Genomic DNA, 21,088 nt, shown 5'->3' on the forward strand with positions numbered 1-21,088 from the left:
GATCTGTCTACTTCGCGGCTGGCGCTTTGCTTCGCTTGCCCGCCCAGACACGTGGTCCTTTGGCCGGCGAGGCCACGCCCCTTCATGCATAGCCACGCCCCTTCCGCCGAAAAGCCCTGCCTTCCGGGCGCAAAGCCTGCCGGATCCTCGAGCGCGTATTTGTGAGCGTCCCGGTGGGGGTGGGTGATGGGTCAGGTGGACGCGTTCGGCGGTGGCCTGTCCTCAGCCTGAGCTCGTTCCCCGAGCCTGGGCCCTCCGGGCTCTCAGAGTCGCCTCCAGGGCGATTTCACGGTTCCCCACGCCCGCCGTCCCCGTCCTCGCCCCCTCCAAGCCCGGCGGGTCGCACTGTACGGGGCGGGGCCTGCAGCGGTGACGGACGCGAAGCGGGTGAGGCGCGCGCCAGGGAAGGGGTCGCGGTCGCTGTGGCAGGCCCCGCGGGGTCGGGGTTCGGGGCCCGGGACCAGGGCCGGATAGCAGCCTGGGGGCCGCGTGCGTGGCCCGGGCTGGGCCCCGGCACCACCGCGGCCGCCGGCCTGGCGCCCTCAGCGGGGTCCACAGGGAGGGCGCCTTGCGCAAGGACTTAGCCTGGCCAGGGATGGACAGGCAGGCGCCCCAGCCCAGGCAGGCCTGCTCCTGACCCGGCAGACAGAGTCACTGGCCACCCCACCCCCCTGCAAGAGCCCACCCTGAGCACAGGACCGACGGGCTCCCTGGACCCTTCCCAGGCCGGACACGCAGGTCCAGTTGCCGCCCCGGGAGGAACCGGCAGTGGGCAGGGCGCCTTCCCCCCCGCACACTGCTGCTGCAGGGTTTTTACACTGACGCTGGGAGGGACAGACACACACCTCCAGTCTGGACTGAGCCACTTAAAACTCGGACTGAGCCGCTCTGCCTCCTACACGTGGCCGGCCCCAGAGCGCGCACACGCCCCTCGCTCTGGCCCGCCTGCAGCCTCGGTCAGCTTCATGCTCCCTTCGTTCTCCCTTCCCACCAGAGTCCCAGGTTGGCCGACTTTGAGCTGCTTAGGCCTCATGCTGTACTTTAGATTCCCTTCCACGTTCACCGCTAGAATTGAGGGCTCTGCTTGCTCTTGACAACCTCCGGTCCCACCTGAGCTGAGGCTTTACATCCATCCTGGCAACTTGGAGTTTCCGTCTGAAGATTGTGGTCAGCTGGCCTGAGGTGAAAGTTCTGGGGCCTGGGCAGGTATGGGGACTGCCTGTGGCTAGGGCAGGTGGGGTCTGGCCCTGACATTGCCTTTGCAGGAACCCCAGCCTCGTCATGGACCCAGAGTGCTCCCGGCTCCTCCCTGCTCTCTGTGCCGTCTTGGCAGACCCCAGGCAGCCTGTGGCAGATGACACTTGTTTGGAGAAGCTGCTGGACTGGTTTACAACAATAACCGAAGCAGGTAAGGGTGAGGGTGCTGCTGTTGACATTCCCCAGAGGTCAGAGGGTGCTGGGCTCCCCTGTCCTCGGGAAGGACTGTCTATCCGGTGTCCTTCCTTCATATCTTAAAGATTCCCTCTGGCTTTGGGGACACGGCAAGCTGAACCTAAGGGGATGATCAGGAGAGCTTGAGCTGCAGACCTCCTGTTATTCAGGCCACGCTAGGTGGCTGCCGAGGCCACGGGACAAACTTATCTTGTTTGCATTGCATTTTTTTTGTTTTAAGAAATCGGTTTTTTTTTCTGATTATGTAAGCAATACATATTCTTTAAATAAAACTTGAACAGCATAGAGGAGTAAAGAGGAAGATTAAACCACTCCAAACATTTTTTTCCTTCCAGCCTTTTTTCTTAACACATCATAATTCTGTACTTTTCTTATAAAAATGAGGTCACACCGTAAATACAACATATCTTGCTTTTTCTCTCTTACTGTCCTAGTGGGTGTTTTCCCCACTGACATGTTGATTTTATTGACTATGTCAGTTTGCTCTGTGAATGGACGTTAATTTTACAATTAGTCCACTGTTGTTAGATGTCTGTGTTTCTAATGTGTCATTATTATAAATAACGACATAATGGCTTTTTTTGTACGTAAATCTGCTCGTGTAAATGTTTGACTGATAATTGTTTTAGTGTGGATTAAGTGTCATAAATTTCTGCTATTTGTTTCTTTCGTTTACCCTGTTCTTTTACCCTCTTTTGAGTTGAATATCTAGGTCTGTTTTGTTTTCTCATAGATGCATTTAAGGCTACACATGTCTCTGAAGGTATCACTTTAGCTGCACCCTGCAAGTCTTACTATGTGGTGCTTTTGTTGTGATTTACTTCCAAATATTTTGTACTTTTCATTATAATATCTCTTCATCCACAAATTATCAATATTTAAAAGGGTATCTTTAGATTCATGACATGGGTTTTTTTTTTTCAGTCTTTTTATTACTGATTTCTAATTTATTTCATTGGAGTTAGAAAGTATTTGTATGTTGATTCTTTTATATCTGTTGAGGCTTTTATCGTGGCGTAGTACACAGACCATTTTTGCACATATTCTATAGATTTCTCTATAGGATATTATTTTTTGGTATTTATAGAGTCCTCAATTGTGGCCTAGTAGTTAAATTAAAAAAAAATCTTTTTAATTGAAGTATAGCTGATTTACAGTGTTGTGTTAGTTTCTGGTGTACAGCAAAGCGATTTTTTTTTTTTTTTTGTATATATATACACACACACTTTTTCAGAGTCTTTTCCATTATAGTTTATTACAAGATATTGACTCTAGCTCCCTGTGCTCTACAGTAGAACCTTATTGTTTATTTTGTATATAGTAGTTTGTATCTACTAATCCCAGACTCCTAATTTATACCCCCCTTCCCCCTTTAGTAACCATGTTTGTTTTCTATGTCTGTGAGTCTGTTTCTGTTTTGTAAATAAGTTAATTTGTATCATTTTTTTTAGATTCCACATATAAGTGATATCATCTGATATCTGTCTTTCTCTGTCTGACTTACTTCACTTAGTATGATAATTTCTAGGTTCATGCATGTTGCTGCAAATGGCATTATTTCATTCTTTTTTATGGCTGGGTGATAGTCCATTCTATACACACACACACACACACACACACACACACACACACACACACCCCACATCTTTATCCATATCTGTCGCTGGACCCTTAGGTTGCTTCCATGTCTTGGCTGTTGTAAATAGTGCTGCGATGAATTTTGGGGTGCATGTGTCTTTTCGAATTATGGTTTTCTCCAGATATATGCCCAGGAATGGGATTGCTGGATTATATGGTAACTCTATTAAATATTATTTTTAAATAGCTTTATTTGAGATACAGTTTACATACCATGAAATTGATCTATTTAAAGTGTGTAATTCAGTGGTTTTTAGTAAATTCACACAGTTTTGCCACCATCCAAAGTTAATTTTGCAACATTTTCATCCCCTTAGAAGAAACCTGGTATCCATTAGCAGTTAACCTCTATTCCCTCCTCCCCCAGCCTGTATGTATTTTCCTCAGTGTTGTACATGAAGAAAAGAATATAGTCTCCATACTTGTTCCTTTAAAGTTTACATTGTTAAAACCTGTGATGTTCTTGCTAATTTGTTTGCTTAATTGTTTTTGAGAGATATGTGAAAATCTTAAACTAAGATGGTGGATTCAACCATTTCTCTTTGAAATTCTGTCTTTTTTCCCCCTTTGTATATTTTGAAGTTAGGTTAGGTATGTACAGTCTTAGACTGTTATATCTTCCAGGATTTGGCTGTTTGAGCAATGAGTTTCTTTCTAAAGCTCTGACAGAGCTTTTTGCTTTAAAGTCAGTTTTGTTTGATATTACTCTTGCTGCAGCAGCTTTTTAAAAATTAGGATTTGCTAACTGTATCTTTTCAGCCTTTACAAATCTGGCCTTCTGTGTTGTCACGCTTCATTGTTTCTTACACACAGTGTGATGCTAGCCTTTGGTTCTTCATCTAGTCTGCACAGCTCTTTATTCTAATGGACAGTTTAGTTTGTTGAGTTTACTGTTACATTTGAACCTCTTTTTACTATATTCTTTTGCATTTAAAACATGTTTTCCATGCCTGTCGTTGTGCCTTTTGCCTCCTTTTCTGCGCCCCCCCATTGGATTAATAAAGCTTTTGTTTTTTCAGTCTTTCTGGTTTTGAAGTGAAGTTTTGAAGCATTCCACTTACGTTTTTAGGGGTTACTCTTACGTGCAAACTGGATTTTAAAAGTTGAAAGTCAGAAGTTCTGTCTTCTGTGCCAACCACATACGGAGCCTCGGGCACTTTCACTCCAGCTCAGTCCAGTCTTCCGTGGTTTGTTGTCTGGTATTTTGATTCTGTTTTGTTTTAAACTCCTTCAAAAGTTACTTAATGTTTAAAGTCAGTGCTTTTTGAGGTTTGCCCACACGTTTTTGGTTTCTTTGATTCCTGCTTCTCTCTCGTTCAGCCTGTTTTTTCCTCCTTACTGTGCCATTCATTGTCCTTTCACGAGGGCCTCGCAGTGGAAGCCCCCCAAGTGCTGCCCCACATTTCCTTCCCCTTCCCCTCCCTCACCCTATCCGTGCTTTGGAATGACAGAGCAGTTACGTATATACGTTTTAGATGCCATGTCTGGAAAAGAATGCCTGTTCCATTGTGCTTCGTGCTTTCGTATTCTCAGTTTAAGAGAAAAGTACCCATTGGAGAGGTGAAAATTGTCTTCTGCTTTAAGTTGCATTTCTTTTTCATAATCAGCAAGGCAGGACATCTTTTGTGGTTTGCTGGCCATTTGTATATTCTGTCCAGGTCCCTTGCCTGTGGTTAAGGTATTGGCTTTCTATATTGTCTCCCCTCATTGAATTAAAGTTATGGATCCTTTGTGGCGGTTGTTGCAACTATTTCCTCCCGGTTGGACTGCTAAGTCTAATAGCCTGAGAGAAAGGGAGTCTGGGGGTTGCCAGAAGAATGGTCCCTTAGGGAGGCATGCACTGTGCCCCTGGTAACATGCTTCCCGGCTGGGCCTGTCTCCAGGGTCCAGTCTCTTGTTACTACAGGAAAATCCCTGCCTGGTAGAGCTGCTGTCCCACGTGGTGAGATCCCAGGACCTAAGTTCCAGAATCCTCTCCTTCTCACTCCGCCTTGCAGGGATATTTGCAGCCCAGGAAAACTGCTTCCAGTATCTTCAGGTGAGCCTGGGTCCTCCCACCTGAGTGACCCACCTTCTCCTGTAGGTACACAAAGCAGTGGTGGCTGCCATGACCCCTACGTCTCCGAAGCTTGTTTTGCCCCCGTATCTTGACGTGTGCCGCAAGGTTTTTATTCCTGAGTAGAATTCTCCTTTGAAAAACTCACCAGGAGTGATGTTGGGGTGAACGGTGAACATCTTAAAATACGGCAGAGCTGGGGCCGGCTCTCTGCTCCGACACTGCCCTTCCTGGGCGTTCCTCAGTTCAGCAGTGCAGGCTCCAGGGGCCCAGCCCACCCCAGCTCGCCGTGGGACAGGCTTCCCAGGATGTTCCACACTGAAGCGTGTTTTAGGAAGTGACTTCATGTATGATAATCCACCCATACCTCTGGTGCTTCGCGGTTGGTAAAACACCTCAGTTTACAAAATCACATTCATGTTATCCTGAGCGCCCTGGCCAGTAAGCAGGTCAGGAGTCTTCATCTTTTTCCTGGATTAGGAGACAGTGAGGGCTCAATATAAGAATCCCACAGAACTGGCAGAGCTCACACTAGACCCTGAAGAGTCGCACTGTTCGAATGTTCTGTTACATCATCTGCTTCTCTGAAAGTAAATCCTCAGTCCCAGTCCCACGGCCTTCCCCAACTTCACAGATCTCCTGAGTACTTCCCAGTTCCCATCTCTACTTCTCCACGGCCGCCTCTTCCTTCCCAAGGTTAACCATGGCTTTAGAGGCTTAGAAGGCCACTGACTTCAGTCTGGTGGTTGGCCCCCTGTACATGGGGACGAGGGACACGGGCACGTTCGGGCTCCGAGTCGCATTGGAAGGTTGCTCTCTGTCCTGGGCCCGTGGCACTGGCTTGGGCTCCCGTTCCCTTTTCACCTGGCCCTTCATAGACTCCTAGGGGGTCTGGCAGCCCTAAGGCCCTTCAGCAGCCAGATGCTCATCAGTAGATGGTGTCTGGGCAGGGGACATGTGGACAAACTACTTGAGGCAGGGTCCTGAGCCTTTTTACCTTCCCATTGGCTACGAGCTTCCCCCAGGGAGAGGCTGTAGCTCTGGGGGCACATTTCGGTGACGCGAGATCCCACAGAGGGCCTGCCCTGTGAGCTGCCGCCTCCAGCAACACCCCTCAAGTCCTCGAGGCCACTGCGGAGTTAGAGTCATGCCTTGAGTGACTGGAAGTGTGTCTCCGAGGCCCTGTGGTCCCTTACCCTGGAGTCTGAGGTGACTTGAGGGTGGGGACCAGCATTTTATTGTCAAGATAGACAAGGCTCAGAGCTAGTAGCTTCACCAGTGAGGGGCTCCGTTGGTAAGAGGCAGCCCCCGAGTTTCCCACTCATTGTGTTGGCACCGTGTAGTGAACAAGAATCTTGTGCACGTGGCAGCAGATCAGGACAATGCGTTACTGTCCTGTGGCCGTCCACGAGCAGGTGGGGACTGAGCGGGGAGCTAGCCACTGCCTGCTGACGGAGTGGGTGGTCAGCTTCGTAGGGGCAGTGGTCTTGCAGCTGGGTTGTAAGGGGTTTGAGCAGGTGTATTGCAGCGGGGGTAGGCCTGACTCACGGGGCATGCTGGGTGATCCAGGGTAGGGGACACCTGGAGGAGGGCAGCTGCCCTGGAGGACCCCGAGTGCCAAGCACAAGAGCCCAGTAGGCTGTGGAGACCTTTGGGGGTCCTTGAGCGCAGCATGTCGTGGTCAGAGGGGGACCTTTGGCGTTGCAGTTGGTGGGCTATTTGGGGGAAGGGTTTCTGAAGTGAACTGTGACAGGGTTGATGCGCCTTTGTGTAGAACCCAGTTCTCCCTTCCGAAGTTCTCTCCCGTGGAAGGCAGAGTTCGCAGTGCTGTGGCCGCCATCGGCTGGCTCTGGTGGCCACCTGCCACCTCTCACAGGCTCTTTGTGTCGGCAGCTCACGAGAAATTCCCCCAAAGAAGTGCCTCGACCAGCTGTGAACGATAGAAAAGCCATCTCTGATGTGTCGTTCCCTGGGAACTTGCTCAGGTCACCACTTCCTTCTCTGCTTCCCAGCAGGGGGAGCTGCTGCCCATGCTCTTTGGGGAGGTGGGCCCCCTGGGAGGAGCGGCCTGGACGGCCCCCACTGTGCGCAGCGGCTGGATCCAGGGCCTGCACACCCTGGCACAGCATCCTAGTGCCCTGCGCTTCCTTGCCGCCTGTGGTGAGTGCCCCCGTCTGCCCTGCCTTCCGCCTCTGCCCTGGCCGTGCCTGATGCTGTGCGACTCCTGGGAAATCACTGCACCTTGCCGGCTCTCTTCCTCTGAACGTGAAAGTGGCTGTGGTATCGCAGGGCTGTTGTGAGGAACATTCCGGGTAACCAAGGGTTGGAGGCCCCTCAAGGGTGTACAGTGTCCTGTGGCTTGTAGGTGAGACCCAGCGGTTGGGGTGGCTTGGAAACTGATGAGAAGAATCCCAAGTGGCCACAGGGTTCTAAAGCCCCTTGCCCTGTGAACCCTCCGCTCTGATTCCTTTGCCTCTGGGTAGCGGGGAGGCTGGGCCTCTGACAGTGCCTCCGCATTGGGTGGTTTCTGAGTTCTGCCCGTGAGGGTCTGAAGTCCAGTGGTTGAAGCTGCTCAGCGGTTTCAGCGTCTCTCCTGTCACCATGGACTCTGTCCAGTTGAACCCTGTTTCTCTCCCCACCCGTTGTCCCTCCCCCCACCAGGTGCTGTTGACACCATCTTCTCCCTGCAGGGAGATCCCAGTCTGTTTGTGGCCTCGGCAGCCGGGCAGCTCCTGGTGCACATCCTGGACTTGGCAATGCGAGGCCCAGCCGAGGGTCACTGCAGTCCGCAGGCTTGTGACTGGCCAGCATGTGCCCAGAAGATTGTGGGTCACATCGAAGACTCCCTGTGCTCCACAGCCACCCAGCAGGTCACACAGGCCCTGAGTGTCCTGACCACCGTGTTTGGGCACTGCCACGGCCTTTGGACGCAAGGCCTTTGGGTGCAGCTGAGCCCCCTTGTGGCCCGCCTACTCGAGAAAGACCCTGTCCCAGCCTCACACTCGCTCGTGGATCTCCTTCTCAGCGTGGCCCGGTCAGGCCCCCGGGGCGCAGCTGGTGGGGTGGGCAGGAGGGGGGCTTGTTTTCTTCGGGAAGTCTTGGGGCAGCCATCACACCTGGGCCACATCTCCCTGGCTGCCCGAGAACGCTGCCTCGAGTAGAGGGGACACCAGAGGGGGTCTGAAAGCCCGCACACCTGGGAAGGGCCTTCCGTCTCAGCCGGCACACCCAGCCCAGGCCACGGCGGCCCCCCGGACACGGTGTGGGCTGGACGGGGGAATGACGTTCTCTTCCTGGGCTCCTCCTCTGCAGTTCTGCGCCGAGCTCTGACCGTGGCCTGTGGGAGACTTTGGCCCAGACTCTGAGCCGCTTGAGCCCCACACAGGCAGGGCCTCTGGCTTTGGGGATCCTGAAACTGCAGGACTGGTAAGGATTGGGGTTCATGTTGTGTGAGGCAGGCCCAGAGGTCAGGGAACTTCAGGGGAGCTCCTGGAACCAGAGATCAGTCAGAGGCAGCTGGCTGGGGCGTGGCCGGGCAGTCCGTGGGTTATCACCAAGGTGTTGGCATAGGCTCCGGCTTCTACATTTTTTTTTTTTTTTTTTTTTTTTTTGTGGTACGCGGGCCTCTCACTGTTGTGGCCTCTCCCGTTGTGGAGCTCAGGCTCCGGATGTGCAGGCTCAGCAGCCATGGCTCACGGGCCCAGCCGCTCCGCGGCATATGGGATCCTCCCAGACCGGGGCACGAACCCATATCCCCTGCATCGGCAGGCGGACTCTCAACCACTGCGCCACCAGGGAGGCCCCGGCTTCTACATTTTTTAGTGGTGGAATAGCTTTTTCACAGGCTCCCCAAAGATAAAAGAGACTCTTGGAGCAGCCGTGCTCAGAGCAGGGCTGGGTTCATACTCGGGACCTGCTCAGCTGCCTTCTCCACCTCCCCAGTGGCCTCACCTTGTGGATCCTGGGCCGTCCCGTGCGCATGCCACTGGGGGGGGGGTACTAGGGGCTGTGGGACGGTGGAGGGGGACCCAGTAGACAGGAGTGACAGGACAGATTCCCAGAGGGAGAGAGATGTGCGCCCTACCAGGAAGGGGGTGTGGGGTCCGGAGAGGTGGGAAGGAAGAGAAATCATTGCAGGGTTTCGGGCGGACTAGAGCTGGTCTTGTTGACCCAGGTCTGGGGTGAAAGTGGGCACAGGGCGCTGGGGACACGATGCAAGCCTGACTCTGGGCTCCAGGGTCTCCGGATGTTCAGAGAGAGGGAGTGGTCTGAAGGGAGAGGGGTGGGTTGGGCGGCTGGCTTGGGGGGCGAGCTCTGTGCCAGCTTCTGGGCCCGAGCACATCGGCGAGGCCACGTTCCAGAACATAGGAAAGGATATCTCGGCACTGGGAGTACTACCAGGAGGTGGGGCATCCCATCCCTCTGGCCCTGGGCAGGCACCGCCCATCGGGGTGGGTGTGGCCAGGCCTTCCCCAGGCTCTTCCTGGGGCCTGGGTGGCGCGCTCGAGCAGCTCCTTGGAGTCCCATGCCAGTGGTGTGAGTGCTGGTCACAGTGCTTGCAGGGAGGCTGTTTCTCAAGGGGGTGTCCAGATCCCCAGCACTGACCCCTTTGGCCCAGACTCGCTGGGGATATTAGGAGGGTAGCCAGCTTGCCTGAGGGCGGGGCAGCCCTCACCGTGTCCTCTGCCGTCAGTCCGCAGGCACTGAGCACCCAGGCCTTTGGCCTCCTCCTCCAGCCCCTGGCCTGTGTCCTGGAAGCTGCTGCTCAGGCCCCTGGACCCCCAGGTAGGCTGCTTGGGAAGGGTGGGCAGGTGCAGGAAGGCAGGACCCTGGGGTCCTGAGAATGTCCTTGGGGCCAGGGTGGGCTGATGGGCAGCGGGGTACCTGGCTTGCCACCCCACCTAAGAGTGAAGGTGGCTGCGGTGTAGGCTGCCGTCCCAGGTGTGACCGCTGCTCACGTCCCCGCCTGGGAGTTCATAGGGCAGCATTGCCCCCTGTGGGCATCAGCTGGAGTGGCCCCCAGAGCAGCTGACCCTGGCAGTTGGTGGTGGTGACCGGGAGCCTGGGCCACGTGAATGGTTCCTGACCCAGAGCGGGCACACAGGCTTGGCACTCGTCCTCCCCGAAGGTCAGGTCTCTGATGGCAGAGTGAGTTTCCTCGCTGCGACTCGTCTTGCTTCACCCGCACGATGGGGTGAGGATTAGAGAAGGGGGCCCAGCTGTGTCTCGGAGCCCCACGTTGAGTGTAGAGATGGGGCTCTGACTGGCGGAAACCAGCCCAGGCATGGGCTGCAGGGAGAGTGGGACTGCTCGAGAGCCCTGCAGACAGGTTCAGACCTCAGCTCCGGCCAGCTGGACCCTACCCTGGACGAGCCACCTGCTCGGAACCTCCGGGCCTGGTCTCTGGTATGAAGCAGTGACCAGTGGCAAGGCCTGCAGTGGCCACACAGGAGGTGCCCGCTAACCGGGAGCTGTTTCTGGTCGCCCTCTAGGCTTGCTGGAGGCGGCCGCAGGCGACTCGATGACGGTGGACACACTCCTCTCCTCCAAGTCGGCCTGTGTGGGTCTCCTGAGCTGCTCTCTGGCCCACCTGGGGCTGCTGCAGCCGCTGGTAGGTACGGCGCGGCCCAGGTCCACACTGGCAGTGGGACTTGTGGCCTGCATTGACCCTCCCTCCTCCCCCAGCCCCAGCGCCCCTCGCCCTGGCCGCAGGCGCCCCTGCTTGGGGCTGTGGTGACAATACTGCGGCTCTGCAGTGGCTCAGCGGCCCCCACCTCCGATGTGGGCGGCCGTCTCTGTGCGATCCTGGTGGGCTGTGGCCGGGTCCAGCGAGCTGCTCTGGATTTCTTGGGGGCGCTGTCTCAGGGGACCGGTAAGTGAGAATGCTTTCTCCTGCACAGCTCGGGTGTTGGGCGAGCCCCACAGCTGCTCAGAGATGTCCCAAGACTGCTGTCTTCTGCATGTCTCCTCTGGGGCAGGGGCTGGGATTCAGCTGACCCATGGGTTCTGTCCCGTTTTCCTTTGGTTGCCGCACCTGTGGGCTGGGGAGGCCCCAGGCTAGGAGGTGGGGTGCTTCAGCCACATCCACATCTGCCTCAGGCCCTCAGGAGTTGGTGACGCAGGTGCTTTCCGTCCTCCTGGAGTACCTCGTGAGCCCCGAGTCCAGCTCCACGGTACATGCACGGGGTGCAGGGTGGAGGGAAGGGGACGGGGGGAAGGCAGAGGCCGGGCACCCCTGCAGGCCTCTCGGGGGCCAGAATTGCCTCTTTTTTTTTTTTTTTTTTAATAATTAATTTTAAAATTTTGGCTGTTGCTGCACGCGGGCTTTCTCTAGTTGTGGCGAGCAGGGGCTACTCTTCGTTGCGGTCTGCGGGCTTCTCATTGCAGTGGCTTCTATTGTTGCGGAGCATGGGCTCTAGGTGCAGCGGGCTTCAGCAGTTCTGGCTCACGGGCTCAGTAGTTGTGGCTCACGGGCTCTAGAGCGCAGGCTCACTAGTTGTGGCACACGGGCTTAGCTGCTCCGCGGCATGTGGGATCTTCCTGGACCAGGGCTCGAACCCGTGCCCCCTGCATTGGCAGGCGGATTCTTAACCACTGCGCCACCAGGGAAGTCCCCAGAATTGCTTCTTAAAGTGAGTTTCAAGGAGCAGGCAGCTGCACAGGGTTCGGCCCAGGGCCTGGCATTGGTGGAGATTGAGTGAGGGGTCACCGGGCCGTGGAAAGCAGGGAGAGGATGCAGTCTTATAAGGAATTCTCCATGAGAGTTGTAAACTAGAACCAGGTGGGCCTTAACGCTTGGAGTCCCAGCTCTCATTGAGGTTTCCTGCAAATCTCCCCGTTCTTGTAGCCCCAGGGTTGAGTCACGCTCTGGGGGTGCAGGATTAGCACGTGTACTGAGCAGGCAGTGGGGAGACTGGATGATAAGCCTGGCAGATTCCAGGGCTTTCAGGAAAAGGTGCCGTGGGTAGTTCCTCCTGTTTTGGTGCAGAAGTTTCATTTCCCCGGTAGCGGGGCTTCCTGACAAGAGCCGCCCCCTCCTCTTCTCTCTCTCTAGTCTTGGATGCCAGTCTGCCGCTTCCAGAGGCTTCTGCCTTGTAAAAATGAAGTCCAGTGTTCCCTCTCCCCATGTACCCCGTCCCCGTCTTACACCCCAGGGTGGGGGCGGGGGCAGGGGCACTGGAAGGTGGACGGGGCAGGCGGGCCAGCTCACCCCTCCTGGCCCTGCAGCCCCACTCTTCCCGCTCCAGGTTCTGAAGAAGGCCTTCCAGGCCACGCTGAGGTGGCTCCTGAGCTCACCCAAGACCCCCGGCTGCTGCGACTTGGACCCCCACACCCAGCTGTTCCTCAGAGGTGATCCCAGCCCCTCCCAGGGGTGAACTGAGGGAGGAGCAGGGATGGAGGCGACTGGGGGCTGGGTGGGAAGGCAGGGTGGACATGGCCCGGGCCCCTCTGAACCGTTCCTCCTGCCTCAGAGCTGCTTCCTGTGCTACAGAAGCGCCTGTGCAGCCCCTGCTGGGAGGTGAGGGACTCAGGCCTCGAGTTCCTGACCCAAATGACCAGACACTGGGGAGGTGAGTGCAGGGTGCGGGGCCGGGGGCTGGGGGTCCCTGTGGGAGGGCTGGCCTGGCCTTGGCACACCGTTGTCCCAGGTAGTTGGGAACTCGGACTACCTAGGCTGCCTTTGGGGAGCGAGGAGAGGCCGTGGACTCAGCTTTTGGTCACAGCTGGTTGTGGCTTCTTGGACCCCCAGGGCGGGCCGGCTTCAGACAAGTGCTACTTGCTTCAGAGGTGCCCGAGCTCACCAAGCAGCTTCTGCGAGACCCTGAGAGTTACGTCCGCGCGAGCGCAGTGACCGCCACAGGGCAGCTGTCTACCTGGGGCCTGTGTGCCAGCCCTGAGTGCCCAGGGGCTCAGCAGGTAGGCAGTGGGTCCTGTGGCCATGGGCCCACCTGGCGGCTGTCCTGATGCCAGGGTGGAGTGGGTCTGCCGCCCAGGGGTGGCATTCGGGGTCAGGCGTGTCCCCTGAATCTCTGGCTCCGCTTCCTGGAAGCCCTGTCACTTGGACACGGCCACCCCCATTTGATGGTGGGCAGATGGGGGGCTGAAGGGCACATCGCCTGAAGGAAGCCGAGCGTGGCAAGGGGTCCTCATGGGGGTTCTCCCTGCTGCACCCCGAGCCCGTCAGCAGGAACTCGACTCCCTGGTCCCTCCGCCCTCTTCCCACTCTGTCCTCCAGAAGAGCCAGCTCGGGGAGCTTCTACACGTCCTCTCCACAGACTCGGAGGGCTTCCCCCGGAGGGCCGTCATGCAGGTCTTCACTGAGTGGCTGAGGGATGACCATGGTGACGTAGCTGAAGATGCGGAGTGGTTTGTGGCCAGAGTGCTCCAGGCGGCGAGCAGGGACTTGGACTGGGAGGTGCGGGCCCAGGGCCTCGAGCTGGCACTGGTGTTCCTGGAGCAGTTGCTGGGTCAGTGCGGCTCCCACTGTCCCTATGCTGTGGCCCTGCCTGAGACAGCCCCACCTGGCATGCTGGCCCAGGCCCTGCACGTGCTCTGCCGTGTGCAGCTCTTTGAGTTTGCCTTCCGTGCCTTGTTTGACTGTGACCGAGCTGTGGCCCAGAAGTCCTGTGATCTTCTCCTATTCCTGAGGGCCAAGGCTGCTCCCTGTGGCAGCCTGCAGGAGGCAGGGGACAGTCCCAACGTGGCCTCTGTGGAGGCCACCCTGCAGAGATGGCAGGCAGGTGAGCAGGGTCAGCCCCTGGGGTACCTGGAGCCCAGGGCCGTCATAGCTGTGCTGAGGTCTATAGACCTGGAGGGCCTTCGGGACACTCTGGCTGAGAGCAGTGACCATGTGGAGAAGAGCCCCCAGTCCCTCCTGCAGGACATGCTGGCTGCCGTGGGCGTCCTTGGGGAGAACGAGGCAGACTGCTACTGACAGCTTAGTGGCAACCTCCCCAGGACCCTGCTGCTGCACCACGTCCCTTCCTTGGGCCCTGCCATCCTGAGGGCCCTAGTCTGGCCTGGCTGCACAAGGGGCCCTCCAGGGAAGCCAGGACCAGGTGAGCCCAGCAAGCGCAAAGAGCCCCGCATTTTGATGTATTGCTGAAGAAGTGGCTTATTTTCTACTCAATAAATGTGATTTGACGGTGCCACTGGGTGAGCACAGTGTTCTAAGACTGCCCAGGGGTAGGCCCCAGGCCTGGTGGGGTCTTGGAGAAACATTGGGTGGGGGGGGGACCCTCTGCACAGTGGCCACGTGCTTCCTTGGCATGGAGGGGTGGTTCCTCTGCTTGGATCCCACCATGCCCCAGGGACACCCAAGGTCAGAGAGCAAACAGCTCAAGGCTGGAGGGTGTCTGGCCTTGGTCCCTGACCCCTGACGATAGTGACCCCAGGTCTAACCAAGCCAGGTTTTCAGTCTCTGAACCCCCAGGATCAGCTTGACCTTGTAGCAGTTCAGAGCTCACCATTTCAACTCACCAGGCATGTGGAGTCGCCAGCGGTAACGTCAGGGGAGTTGAGCTCTGGGCTGGTCCTCAGGGGACCAAACAGATGGTACACCAGTCTGAGCCCTGCCATTTCCCAGCCATGTGACCCTGGGTTGACCTGTTCCCCCATCTGTAAAATGGGGATTTTACTCTTTGCCTCCCAGAGGTAAATGTCTCAGTGTTCTAAAGCACCCAGCACGGTCAAAGAAGAAATCTCAAGAGAAACTTAAAAATATTTTTAACTGAATGAAAATGAGATTACAACTTACCAAGATTTGTGGGATGCAGCAGAAGCAGTGCTCAGAGGGATATTTATAGCATTGAATGCGTATATGAGAAGAGAAGAAACATCTAAAATCAATAAACTAAGCTTCCACCTTAGGAAACTAGAAAAAGAGCAAATTCAACCCAAAGTAAGCACAAGAAAAGAAATAATAAAAACTAGAGCAGAAATCAATGAAATTGAAAACAGGAAATCAATAGAGGAAATCAAGTAAACCAAAAACTGGTTTTTGAAGAGATCAGTAAAGGCAATAGGCCCCTAGCCAGGCTAAGAAAAAAGGAGAAGACACAAATTACTAGTACAAGAAATAAAAGAGGACATCACTGCAGATCCCATGATAATTGAAAGGATAATAAAGGAACACGGAGCAACTCTGTGCCCACAGATTTGATAACCTACGTGAGATGGACCAATTCTTTGAAAGACAGTTTGCCAAACTGATACAAGAAATAGATCTGAGTAGGCCTGTATCTGTTAAAGAAATTGAATCCGTAATTAACAACCTTCCAAAACAGCATGAGGCCCAGATGGTTTCACTAGTGAATTCTACAAAACATTTAAGGAAGAAATTATACCAGTCCTCTACAGTTTTCCAGAAGATAGAGCAGAGGGAATACTTCCTGACTCATTCTATGAGGCCAGCATTACCCTAATACCGAAACCAGACAAATATCCAAGAAAACTAGGGACCAGTATCATCATAGGTAAGAGAAGTCCTTAAAATATTAGCAGATTGCATCCAACAATGTATAAAAAGAATTATACACCAAGTTCAAGTGGGGTTTATTTCATGTATGCAAGGCTTGTTCAACATTTGAAAATCAATGTGATCCATCACATCAACAGGTTAAAGCAGAAAAATCACAATCATATCAGTAGCTGCAGGAAAGGCATTTGGCAAAACCTCTTACTATGCTCAGTTTTTAGATTGGGCTGAGAGGTGAAGACCCCACAGCCTCTGGAAAGGCCCATGTCCTTTGCTGTGTCATAGAAACTTCCTGCAGGGATAGTTGTGTATGGACAGCAGGAGACCTGTTCCTGGGAGATCCTTTGCCCTGTGGAAAGCAGCTGATGTTTTCTTGGGCAGAATTTGCATTCTTGGTGCAGGCCTAGCAGTTCTGTCTTCTCACTCCTTCACTAAGGCACACGCCCATCAGATGGACCTACCTGGTCAAACCCTGGCTTCACCACTTACAGGCTGCTCTATCCTTGGGCAGGTCATTTAATTCCGCTCAGCCTGGCCTTGTCTGTAAAATGGGGATGGACCTCCCCAAGCTGTTGAGAACTGACTGAGACATGGTGAATAAAATGCCTGACATTGTGACTTTCACAAAGAAGATAGTCAACAAGAAGGTGTTAGCTTCTTCCTTTAGTCCCTCCTCTCCCTTAACTGCTGTTCCCAAGGTTGTGTGGATCAGCCTTTTCTCTTCCTGCTCTGCCCACCTCCTCTGAGTGATTTAATTCAGTTCCCTGGCTTCACACACAACCTTCACACTGAAGGTTAGGACTCCTGTCAGACTTCTCTGAGCCCTGGACCTGCACGTCCAGTGCCAGTGGGTCAGCTGCACTGGGATAGGACCAGGACCCTGCACGTGTGACAACACTAAGCTGCATCCACTGCCTCTCTCTCGTGGATTCCTGCAGTCATTTCTCAAAGGGCCTCCTTCCAGCAGCCTTCCCTTCCTCTAATCTTAACCCTCTCTGCTGAAGCAACCTGGTCATTCTCACTCCCCTGCCTAGACCCTACCGTGGCTCCCCATTGTCAGCAGGCTGGCACACAAGACCCTTCAGGCTGGGCACCTGACATCTCCAGCACAGTCTCTTGCAAAGCCCTACCTTAGTCCATACCCTGGAAAACCGCCAGCGTGTGACACTGTAAATCGCTTGGCAGTGCTTAGATTTCTGGGCTCTCTATCTGAGTTTCTGAAGCAGGAGGTCCACAGTGGGGCCCGTGAAGCTGCATTTTTTAAAAAAGTTTATTTTTGACTGCATTGGGTCTTCATTGCTGCATGCGGGCTTTCTCTAGTTGTGGTGAGTGGGGGCTACTCTTCGTTGTGGTGCATGGGCTTCTCATTGTGGTGGCTTGTTGCGGAGCATGGGTTCTAGGTTCATAGGCTTCAGTAGTTGTGGCACGTAGGCTCAGTGGTTGTGGCTTGCAGGCTCTAGAGTGCAGGCTCAGTAGTTGTGGTGCACAGGCTTAGCTGCTCCACAGCATATGGGATCTTCCTGGACCAGGGATTGAACCCGTGTCCCCTGCATTGGCAGGCAGATTCTTAACCACTGTGCCACCAGGGAAGTCCCGAATCTTCATTTTTAACAAGCGTAACAGGAGAGCCTGGTGATAAAAGTATGTGTTTTGGTTTGTCTAAAAATGTCTTCACTGTCATACTTGAATATATTTATATTGAGCATAAATTCTAAGTTAGTGGCTGTTTCCTTCCAACACACTGAAATACACTGAGTGCATTCCACCATCCCCTGGCTTCCATTGTTGCAGCCAAGAGGTTGCTGTCAGTCTAACTGCTATTCTTGGAGGGAGCCTATCTTTTCAGTGGATGTTTTTAAGTGGATGTTCCCATTGTCTTTGGTTTTTCTGTAATTTTACTACCATGGATAGTTGAGAATTTTAAAATTTATTCTTCTTCAGATTTTATCAGTTCTGGCAAATTCTCAGCCACTATGCTTTCAAAGTGCTTTTCTCTGATCCAAATTCTCTCTCTCTAGCACCACCCCCTTTCTCTTTCTCTCCTCCTAGAACTGAGATCTATACATCTGAGATCTCATGTTTTCTCCACATCTTTTAATCTCTCCACTATTTTCCGTCTTTTGATTTTTGTATGTTATATTCTGTTTGTGCTTTTAAACATTTGTTAACCCTTTAGCTTCCTGTTCTGTGCTGATATTTTCAAGCTTACCTTTGACTTCTTCAAACCTAATAAGCTCAGTTGTTTTATAACCCATGTCTATATTAGTTATAGTAACACTAGCTGCTTATCAAACAAACCTTAAAATTTCATGGCTTAAACTAATGCAGGTTTATTCACTAACCACAGAGTAGTGCACTGTAGGTGTTTCTCCATTGGGCAGCTTTCCTCCAGGTGGTGAAATGGGGACCCAGGTCCCTTCATTCTGGTGCCTTCTCATCATCAACCCATGGTTGCTAAGATTCCCCTAGAGTTTGGGTCCAGGCCAGGCATCCAGAAATGAGAGAAGAGCATGGAGGTTCAGATAGAGGTTTTTATGGGTGAGGCCCAGAAGTTGCACAGTTGTTATCACCTGCATTCTTTGGCCCAGACTTCAGTCATTTGGCCACATGCCCGACTAGGAAGCCTGCAGCAATGCAGTAGGGCCAAGTGCATGGGACCAGCCCGCCGCGGTTTGCCACAGTGCGCCCAGTTCCAGGACACAAAGCCCACACGTGTCTGCTCGTGGCTTGTTGTTTTCACGTGTTCTTGGTCATCTTTAAATGTGTGGTGATCACTGGCTTCAAAAACTTACACGTGGGGATTCTTGGAAGCCTAGGGTGAAGGGGCCCCCATCATTCCAAATTCACCGCTTGGAGTTCTCTGCCCAACCAGCTTACACATCCCTGGGTCTCAAATCAGTGAAAGGGCAGATCTGTAGCTCTGACTTCTCAGGAACTTTGTTGCGTTTTGATTTTGCTTCTCTTAGCACCAAGTCAGTCTTATCTACGGTTCCCTGAGATTTGGAGCAGGATGGAGGGGGCAGGTTTAATTCTGAGTCATTAGTACCCTGAGAGCATAACTCTTCAGATTTTCAGTTTATTATTTTTGCTTTTTGAAGTATAGTTGGTATACAATATTATATTAGTTTCAGATGTACAACATGATTCAATATTTTTATATGTTATACTCTATTTAAAGTTATTATAAAATATTGGCTATATTCCCTGTGCTGTGTAATATATCCTTGTAGATTATTTATTTTATATAGTAGTTTATACCTCTTAATCCCCTACCCCTATTTTGCCCCTCCCTCCTTCCCTCTCCCCACTGGTAACCACTAGTTTATTCTCTATATCTATGAGTCTTTTTGTTTTATTATATCCATTTGTTATATTTTTCAGATTCCACATATTAAGTGATAACGTATAATATTTGTCTTTGACTTATTTAAGCTTAAAACCTTTCAGGTCTATCCATGTTGCTGCAAATGGACAAATATTCTTTTTTATGGCTGAGTAATATTCCATTTGTGTGTGTGTGTGTGTGTGTGTGTGTGTGTGTGTACTTATCCGTTCATCTATTGATGGACACTTGGGTTGCTATCACATCTTAGTTATTGTAAATAGTGCTGCTATGAACATTGGGGTGCATGTATCTTTTCAAATTAGTGTTTTCATTTTTTCTAGATAATATACTCAGGAGTGGAATTGCCAGATCATAGGGTAGTTTTATTTTTAGTTTTTTAAGAAACCTCCGTAATGTTCTCCATAGTGGCTGCACCAATTTACATTCCCACCAACAGTACACAAGGTTTCCCTTTTTTCCACATCCTTGCCAACATTTATCATTTGTAGATTTTTTGATGGTAGCCATTTTGACAGGTGTGAGGTGGTATTTCATTGTGGTTGTGATTTGCATTTCTTTGATGATTAGCAGTGTTGAGCATCTTTTCATGTGCCTGTTGGCCATCTATATATCTTCTTTGGAAAAAAATGTCTCTTCAGGACTTCCACCCATTTTTTAATTGGGTTATTTGTTTTTTTGGATGTTGAGTTGCATGAGTTGCTTATACATTTTGAATATTAACCCCTTATCGGTTATATCATTTGCAAATATTTTCTCCTGTTCAGTAGGTTGTCTTTTTTTTTTTTTTTTTTTTTTTTTTTTTTTTTTTTTTTGGTGGTACGCGGGCTTCCCACTGCTGTGGCCTCTCCCGTTGCGGAGCACAGGCTCTGGACGCGCAGGCCCAGCGGCCATGGCTCACGGGCCCAGCCGCTCCGCGGCATGCGGGATCCTCCCAGACCGGGGCACGAGCCTGCGTCCCCTGCATCGGCAGGCGGACTCGCAACCACTGCGCCACCAGGGAAGCCCCAGTAGGTTGTCTTTTTGCTTTGTCAGTGGTTTCCTTTGCTGTGCAAAAGCTTGTAAGTTTATTAAGTCTCATTTGGTTATTTTTGCTTTTGTTTCCTTTGCTTTAGGAGATAGATCAAAAAAAAAAAAAAAAAAAACTGGGCTTCCCTGGTGACGCAGTGGTTGAGAGTCCGCCTGCTGATGCAGGGGACATGGGTTTGTGCCCTGGTCTGGGAAGATCCCACATGCCGTGGAGTGGCTGGGCCTGTGAGCCATGGCCACTGAGCCTGCGTGTCCGGAGCCTGTGCTCCGCAACGGGAGAGGCCACAGCAGTGAGAGGCCCGCGTACTGCAAAAAAACAAAAAACAACAGAAAAACCTGCTATGATTTATGTCAAAGAGTGTTCTGCCTATGTTTTCTTCAAGGAGTTTTATGGTTTGTGGTCTTACATTTAGGTTTTTAATGCATCTTCAGTTTATGTATATGATGTGAGAAAATGTAATAATTTAATTGTTTTACATGTAGCTGTCCAGCTTTCCCAGCACTGCTTATTGAAGAGACTATCTTTTTCCATTGTATATTCTTGCCTCCTTTGTTGTAGATTAATTGACCATAAATGCATGGCTTCTCTCTTCTGTTGTAGATTAATCGACCATTTCTGGACTCTATTCTGTTTCATTGATATACATGTCTGTTTTTGTGTCAGTACCATACTGTTTTAATTACTGTAGCTTTGTAGTATAGTCTGAAGTCAGGGAGTATACCTCCAGCTTTGTTCTTTTTTCTCAAGATTATGTTGGCTATTCAGGGTCTTTTGTGCTTCCATATTAATTTTAGGATTATTTGGTCTATTTCTGTTAGAAATGTAATGTGTATTTTGATAGGAATTGCATTAAATCTGTAGACTGCTTTGGGTAATATGGACATTTTAACAATAATAATTATTCTAATCCATGAACATGGGCTATCTTTCCATTTCTTTGTGTTCTCTTCAGGTTCCTTCATTAGTGTTTCATAGTTTTCAGAGTATAGGTCTTTCACCTCCTTGGTTAAGTTTTTTTCTAGGTATTTTATTCTTTTTGGTGTGATTTTTAAACGGGATTGTTTTGTTGCTTTCTCTTTCTGAGAGTTCATT

The 21,088-nt window shown here is 51.9% G+C and overlaps 1 protein-coding gene across 1 annotated transcript; it reads left to right on the forward strand.

The window, feature by feature from the left end:
• The first annotated feature begins 717 nt into the window (after positions 1–717).
• BRAT1 (BRCA1 associated ATM activator 1) lies at positions 718–14,295 on the forward strand. Its single transcript, XM_079719131.1, has 15 exons — positions 718–738; positions 995–1,182; positions 1,266–1,408; positions 4,974–5,128; positions 7,159–7,306; positions 7,808–8,180; positions 8,459–8,572; positions 9,840–9,931; positions 10,639–10,757; positions 10,832–11,018; positions 11,246–11,319; positions 12,394–12,496; positions 12,619–12,717; positions 12,897–13,063; positions 13,383–14,295. The coding sequence occupies exons 3-15, from the start codon at positions 1,282–1,284 to the stop codon at positions 14,079–14,081; spliced, it is 2,457 nt and encodes an 818-aa protein (XP_079575257.1). The 5' UTR covers positions 718–738; positions 995–1,182; positions 1,266–1,281; the 3' UTR covers positions 14,082–14,295.
• The last annotated feature ends 6,793 nt before the right edge of the window (positions 14,296–21,088 follow it).

The sequence above is a fragment of the Hyperoodon ampullatus genome, assembly GCF_949752795.1.
Source record: "Hyperoodon ampullatus genome assembly, chromosome: 14".
In the NCBI taxonomy this organism is placed as follows: Eukaryota; Metazoa; Chordata; class Mammalia; order Artiodactyla; family Ziphiidae; genus Hyperoodon; species Hyperoodon ampullatus.

What these genes read in the sequence shown, in the direction of transcription:
- BRAT1 (XM_079719131.1), top strand. Translation starts at nt 1,282, where the DNA reads ATGGACCCAGAGTGCTCCCGGCTCCTCCCTGCTCTCTGTGCCGTCTTG. An exon ending in TACAACAATAACCGAAGCAG is followed by an intron (nt 1,409 to 4,973) that starts GTAAGGGTGAGG and finishes GCCTGTCTCCAG; the next exon opens with GGTCCAGTCTCTTGTTACTA. An exon ending in ATCCTGAAACTGCAGGACTG is followed by an intron (nt 8,573 to 9,839) that starts GTAAGGATTGGG and finishes CTCTGCCGTCAG; the next exon opens with TCCGCAGGCACTGAGCACCC.